Source organism: Oncorhynchus keta, chromosome 6 (genome assembly GCF_023373465.1).
Source record: "Oncorhynchus keta strain PuntledgeMale-10-30-2019 chromosome 6, Oket_V2, whole genome shotgun sequence".
Taxonomy (NCBI): Eukaryota; Metazoa; Chordata; class Actinopteri; order Salmoniformes; family Salmonidae; genus Oncorhynchus; species Oncorhynchus keta.
In genome coordinates, this window is record NC_068426.1 from 6,885,712 (window position 1) to 6,893,211 (window position 7,500).

At 49.3% G+C, this 7,500-nt stretch overlaps 1 protein-coding gene across 1 annotated transcript in view; it reads right to left on the reverse strand.

The window, feature by feature from the left end:
- Positions 1-7,500, reverse strand: part of nbeaa (neurobeachin a) — a 328,032-nt gene that overhangs the window by 210,741 nt on the left and 109,791 nt on the right. Inside the window, 1 exon segment of the mRNA XM_052520397.1 lies at positions 7,169-7,279. Within this exon segment, the coding sequence (XP_052376357.1) occupies positions 7,169-7,279 (111 nt within the window).

Consider the following 7,500-nt stretch of genomic DNA (forward strand, 5'->3'; position numbering starts at 1 on the left):
ATGTAGTCCATCTGGGACACCAGGGATAACACCAGGGACAACAGCAGGGACAACACCGGGGACAACACCAGGGATAACATCAGGGACAACACCAGGGACAACACCGGGGACAACACCAGGGATAACATCAGGGACAACACCAGGGACAACACCGGGGACAACACCGGGGATAACACCGGGGATAACACCGGGGATAACACCAGGGACAACACCAGGGATAACACCAGGGACAACATCAGGGACAACACCAGGGACAACACCAGGGACAACACCGGGGACAACACCGGGGACAACACCGGGGACAACACCAGGGACAACACCAGGGACAACACCAGGGATAACACCAGGGACAACACCGGGGACAACACCAGGGATAACACCAGGGATAACACAGGGGATAACACCGGGGACAACACCAGGGACAACACCAGGGACAACACCAGGGGGGACAACACCGGGGACAACACCAGGGATAACACCAGGGACAACACCAGGGATAACACCAGGGATAACACCAGGGACAACACCGGGATAACACCAGGGACAACACCGGGGACAACACCAGGGACAACACCAGGGACAACACCAGGGACAACACCAGGGACAACACCGGGGACAACACCGGGGACAACACCAGGGACAACACCAGGGACAACACCAGGGATAACACCAGGGACAACACCAGGGATAACACCAGGGATAACACCGGGGACAACACCGGGGACAACACCAGGGACAACACCAGGGACAACACCGGGGACAACACCAGGGACAACACCAGGGACAACACCGGGGACAACACCAGGGATAACACCAGGGACAACACCAGGGACAACACCGGGATAACACCAGGGATAACACCAGGGACAACACCAGGGACAACACCAGGGACAACACCAGGGACAACACCGGGGGACAACACCGGGGACAACACCGGGGATAACACCGGGGGACAACACCAGGGATAACACCAGGGATAACACCAGGGACAACACCGGGATAACACCAGGGATAACACCAGGGACAACACCAGGGACAACACCAGGGACAACACCAGGGACAACACCGGGATAACACCAGGGATAACACCGGGGACAACACCAGGGACAACACCAGGGATAACACCAGGGACAACACCAGGGACAACACCAGGGACAACACCAGGGACAACACCAGGGACAACACCAGGGACAACACCGGGGACAACACCAGGGACAACACCAGGGACAACACCAGGGACAACACCAGGGACAACACCAGGGACAACACCAGGGACAACACCAGGGACAACACCAGGGATAACACCAGGGACAACACCAGGGACAACACCAGGGATAACACCAGGGACAACACCAGGGACAACACCAGGGACAACACCGGGGACAATAGTCAAGTCAAAATAACGGTTAACGGTTCTGCAACAAGTTGGGTAGAAAGCTGTAGAGAGAAGGGACTAAGAGAATCAGCCCCAAAGTTGTTGCAAAGCACATCAATTCTTAGCAAAGCACATCATAAACATCAACATGTTGACTATCGTCACGTCTATAATACTTCACAGGCAGTTTGTAGCCTGGCAGGTGAATTGGCAAAACATGAATAAAGGTATGTGGACACCTGCTCGTTGAACATCTCATTCCATAATCATGGGCATTAATATGGAGTTGTGTTATTATATGGACAGACAATTTTTACGCGCTAGACGCTTCAACACTTGGCGATCGCATTATGTGAGCTTGTGTGGCCTACCACTTTGTGGCTGAGCTGTTGTTGCTCCTAGACGTTTCCACTGCACAATAACAGCCCCTACAGTTGAAATAGCCCTTACAATTGACAGGGGGAGGGCAGACATTTGACGAACTGACTTGTTGCAAAGGAGGGATCCAATGACGGTGTCACGTTGAAAGTCACTGAGCTCTTCGGTACAGACCATTCAACTGGTAATGTTTGTCTATGGAGATTGCACGGCTGTGTGTGCGATTTTATGCACTTGTCAGCAATGGGTGTGGCTGAAATAAGACGAATCCACTAATTTGAAGGGGTGTCCACATACTTATATATATTTTTATTTTTATTTCACCTTTATTTAACCAGGTAGGCTAGTTGAGAACAAGTTCTCATTTGCAACTGCGACCTGGCCAAGATAAAGCATAGCAGTGTGAACAGACAACACAGAGTTACACATGGAGTAAACAATTTAGCAAGTCAATAACACAGTAGAAAAAAAAATGGGCAGTCTATATACAATGTGTGCAAAAGGCATGAGGAGGTAGGCGAATAATACAATTTTGCAGATTAACACTGGTGATAAATGATCAGATGGGCATGTACAGGTAGAGATATTGGTGTGCAAAAGAGCAGAAAAGTAAATAAATAAAAACAGTATAAAAACAGTATGGGAATGAGGTAGGTGAAAAAGGGTGAGCTATTTACCAATAGACTATGTACAGCTGCAGCGATCGGTTAGCTGCTCGGATAGCTGATGTTTGAAGTTGGTGAGGGAGATAAAAGTCTCCAACTTCAGCGATTTTTTGCAATTCGTTCCAGTCACAGGCAGCAGAGTACTGGAACGAAAGGCGGCCAAATGAGGTGTTGGCTTTAGGGATGATCAGTGAGATACACCTGCTGGAGCGCGTGCTACGGATGGGTGTTGCCATCGTGACCAGTGAACTGAGATAAGGCGGAGCTTTACCTAGCATGGACTTGTAGATGACCTGGAGCCAGTGGGTCTGGCGACGAATATGTAGTGAGGGCCAGCCGACTAGAGCATACAAGTCGCAGTGGTGGGTGGTATAAGGTGCTTTAGTGACAAAACGGATGGCACTGTGATAGACTGCATCCAGTTTGCTGAGTAGAGTGTTGGAAGCCATTTTGTAGATGACATCGCCGAAGTCGAGGATCGGTAGGATAGTCAGTTTTACTAGGGTAAGCTTGGCAGCGTGAGTGAAGGAGGCTTTGTTGCGGAATAGAAAGCCGACTCTGGATTTGATTTTTGATTGGAGATGTTTGATGTGAGTCTGGAAGGAGAGTTTGCAGTCTAGCCAGACACCTAGGTACTTATAGATGTCCACATATTCAAGGTTGGAACCATCCAGGGTGGTGATGCTAGTCGGGCATGCGGGTGCAGGCAGCGATCGGTTGAAAAGCATGCATTTGGTTTTACTCGCGTTTAGGAGCAGTTGGAGGCCACGGAAGGAGTGCTGTATGGCATTGAAGCTCGTTTGGAGGTTGGATAGCACAGTGTCCAATGACGGGCCGAAAGTATATAGAATGGTGTCGTCTGCGTAGAGGTGGATCAGGGAATCGCCCGCAGCAAGAGCAACATCATTGATATATACAGAGAAAAGAGTCGGCCCGAGAATTGAACCCTGTGGCACCCCATAGAGACTGCCAGAGGACCGGACAGCATGCCCTCCGATTTGACACACTGAACTCTGTCTGCAAAGTAATTGGTGAACCAGGCAAGGCAGTCATCCGAAAAACCGAGGCTGTTGAGTCTGCCGATAAGAATTTGGTGATTGACAGAGTCGAAAGCCTTGGCGAGGTCGATGAAGACGGCTGCACAGTACTGTCTTTTATCGATGGCGGTTATGATATCATTTAGTACCTTGAGTGTGGCTGAGGTGCACCCGTGACCGGCTCGGAAACCAGATTGCACAGCGGAGAAGGTACGGTGGGATTCGAGATGGTCAGTGACCTGTTTGTTGACTTGGCTTTCAAAGACCTTAGATAGGCAGGGCAGGATGGATATAGGTCTATAGCAGTTTGGGTCCAGGGTGTCTCCCCCTTTGAAGAGGGGATGACTGCGGCAGCTTTCAATCCTTGGGGATCTCAGACGATATGAAAGAGAGGTTGAACAGGCTGGTAATAGGGGTTGCGACAATGGCGGCAGATAGTTTCAGAAATAGCGGGTCCAGATTATCAAGCCCAGCTGATTTGTACGGGTCCAGGTTTGCAGCTCTTTCAGAACATCTGCTATCTGGATTTGGGTAAGGAGAACCTGGAGAGGCTTGGGTGAGGAACTACGGGGCGGAGCTGTTGGCGAGGTTGGAGTAGCCAGGCGGAAGGCATGGCCAGCCGTTGAGAAGTGCTTATTGAAGTTTTCGATAATCATGGATTTATCGGTGGAGACCGTGTTTCTAGCCTCAGTGCAGTGGGCAGCTGGGAGGAGGTGCTCTTGTTCTCCATGGACTTCACAGTGTCCCAGAACTTTTTGGAGTTGGAGTTACAGGATGCAAACTTCTGCCTGAAGAAGCTGGCCTTAGCTTTCCTGACTGACTGCGTGTATTGGTTCTGACTTCCCTGAACAGTTGCATATCACGGGGCTATTCGATGCTATTGCAGTCCGCCACAGGATGTTTTTGTGCTGGTCGAGGGCAGTCAGGTCTGGAGTGAACCAAGGGCTGTATCTGTTCTTGGTTCTGCATTTTGAACGGAGCATGCTTATCTAAAATGGTGAGGAAGTTACTTTTAAAGAATGACCAGGCATCCTCAACTGACGGGATGAGGTCAATGTCCTTCCAGGATACACGGGCCAGGTCGATTAGAAAGGCCTGCTCACAGAAGTGTTTTAGGGAGCGTTTGACAGTGATGAGGGTGGTCGTTTGACTGCGGCTCCGTGGCGGATACAGGCGATGAGGCAGTGATCGCTGAGATCCTGGTTGAAGACAGCGGAGGTATATTTGGAGGGCCAGTTGGTCAGGATGATCTATGAGGTGCCCTTGTTTACAGAGTTAGGGTTGTACCTGGTGGGTTCCTTGATGATTTGAGTGAGATTGAGGGCATCTAGCTTAGATTGTAGGACTGCCGGGGTGTTAAGCATATCCCAGTTTAGGTCACCTAACAGAACAAACTCTGAAGCTAGATGAGGGCGATCAATTCACAAATGGTGTCAGGCGCAGCTGGGAGCTGACGGTCGGTAGCAGGCGGCAACAGTGATAGACTTGTTTCTGGAGAGAGTAATTTTCAAAATTAGTAGTTCAAACTGTTTGGGTATGGACCTGGAAAGTATGACATTACTTTGCAGGCTATCTCTGAGTAGACTGCGACTCCGCCCCCTTTGGCAGTTCTATCTTGACGGAAGATGTTATAGTTGGGTATGGAAATCTCTGAATTTTTGGTGGCCTTCCTGAGCCAGGATTCAGACACGGCAAGGACATCAGGGTTAGCAGAGTGTGCTAAAGCAGTGAGTAAAACAAACTTAGGGAGGAGGCTTCTGATGTTGACATGCATAAAACCAAGACTTTTCGATCACAGAAGTCAACAAATGAGGGTACCTGGGGGCATGCAGGGCCTGGGTTTACCTCCACATCACCCGCGGAACAGAGAAGGAGTAGTATGAGGGGTGCGGCTAAAGGCTATCAAAACTGGTCGCCTAGAGCGTTGGGGGCAGAGGATAAGAGGAGCAGGTTTCTGGGCATGGTAGAATATATTCAGGGCATAATGCGCAGACAGGGGGTATGGTGGGGTGCGGGTACAGCGGAGGTAAGCCCAGGCACTGGGTGATGATGAGAGAGGTTGTATCTCTGGACATGCTGGTTGTAATGGGTGAGGTCACCGCATGTGTGGGGGTGGGACAAAGGAGGTAACAGGGTATGCAGAGTGGATCTAGGGGCTCCATTGTGAACTAAAACAATGATAACTAACCTGAACAACAGTATACAAGGCATATTGACATTTGGGAGAGACATACAGCGAGGCATACAGTAATCACAGGTGTTGAATTGGGAAAGCTAGCTAAAAACAGTAGGCGAGGCTAATCAGCTAGCACAACAAACAGCAGGTAAAATGGCGTTGACTAGGCAACTGGGCCGACAGATAAACAAACAAGCAGAATGGGGTACCGTGATTAATGGACAGTCAGCGTGCGTCAGCTATGTAGCCAAGAAATCAGTGTCCAGGGGGCAGCGGTGGATGGGCAGGAAGCTGGGCTGGCGAGTGTTATCCAGGTTTTTTTTTTTTTTTTTTTTTTTTTTTTTTTTTTTAAACTAACAATGACTAAATAGCTTGTAGCTAGTTAGCTGGTTAGCGTCTGGAGGTTCTTGAGTGTGTCATAAAAATAAATCAAAATTAAAAGTGATGCGAATCCGTATCACAGTGGGTGAGGCAGGTTTCCGGAAGGTATAAACAAATAAAAATCAAAGAGAGAGAAAAGTAAATGGGTTCAGAAGTGTTTGGGATGAGGTGAGTCAGATGGTTAGCAGGCCTGTGCTAACAAGCTAACAGTTCGTAGGCCCGGGCTAGACAAGCTAGCCGTTAGCAGGCCGAATAGCAAGTAGGGAGATAGCGAGGCTAGAAGCTAACCTTTGGGGGACGTCGCGATGAGGTGAGTCTGTTTATTCCTCTTCTTGCGGTGGCATTGACAGACCGGTCGTGGGCCCGGGTAATTGTAGCCCAGGATTATGCTACAGGAGCTCTGGTGAGCTGGAGACACAGCGTTTCAGAAAGCTCGCGGGCCTTGGCCAGCAGATGGGTCTTTGGCGATGTCGCAACGAAAAAGCCTGTTGAAACCACCTCGGACGATTATGTCGGCGGACCAGTCGTGATGGATCGGGCGGCGCTCCGTGTCGGCAGTAAAGGGTCAGGCCAATTGGCAAAAGAGGTATCGTTGGGCCTCTTCGGCTAGTCGGGAGATGGGCTTAGCTCAAGGCTAACTGTAGCTTGTTTTGGGCCAGAGGCGTTGGCCAGGAGTAGCCACTCGGAATTGCAGCTAGCTAGTTGCGATGATCCGGTGTAAAGGTTCAGAGCTTGCGGTAGGAATCCGGAGATGTGGTAGAGAAAGAGCAGTCTGATATGCTCTGGGTTGATGTCGCTGGTGTTCTAGTTGGCTTAGAAGACCGCTAGCAATGGCTAACTGAGTACGAGCTAGTAGCTGGTTGCTGGCTAGCTTCTGATGGTGGCTCCGGATCTAATGTAAAGTATAGAAAAGGCGGATCCGTACCACATTGGGTGATGCGGGTTGCAGGAGAGTATATTCAGCTCTAGTTTGAGAGTGAGATTAAAATATGTACGAAATATATACAGAAAAATAAACGAAGAAAACTATATTTACACTAGACAGGACGGGACAAGACAAAACATACGTACGACTGCTCATGCCATCTTGGATTACTCTATAGTGAATATATTAAGTATATAGTTTGTATAGTAATAATATAGTACTTTTTCTTACCTCAGCTTGGCAGGTGACTTCGCAGTGAGACAGTAGGTCGACCATACAGCCGATACTCTCACTGTCCTGAATGATGAAGTTCATCTCTAGGTCAAACTCACCTCCCACCAGCTGGAGAGAGACAGACAGACAGAGACAGAGTGAGACAGAGACAGAGACAGAGAGAGAGAGAGAGAGAGAGACAGAGAGAGACAGAGAGAGAGAGAGACAGAGAGACAGAGACAGAGAGAGACAGAGAGAGAGTCGTTGCAACACTGTATATATACGTAATATGACATTTGTAATGTCTTTATTGTTTTGAAACTTCTGTGTCTGTAATGTTTAATGTACAT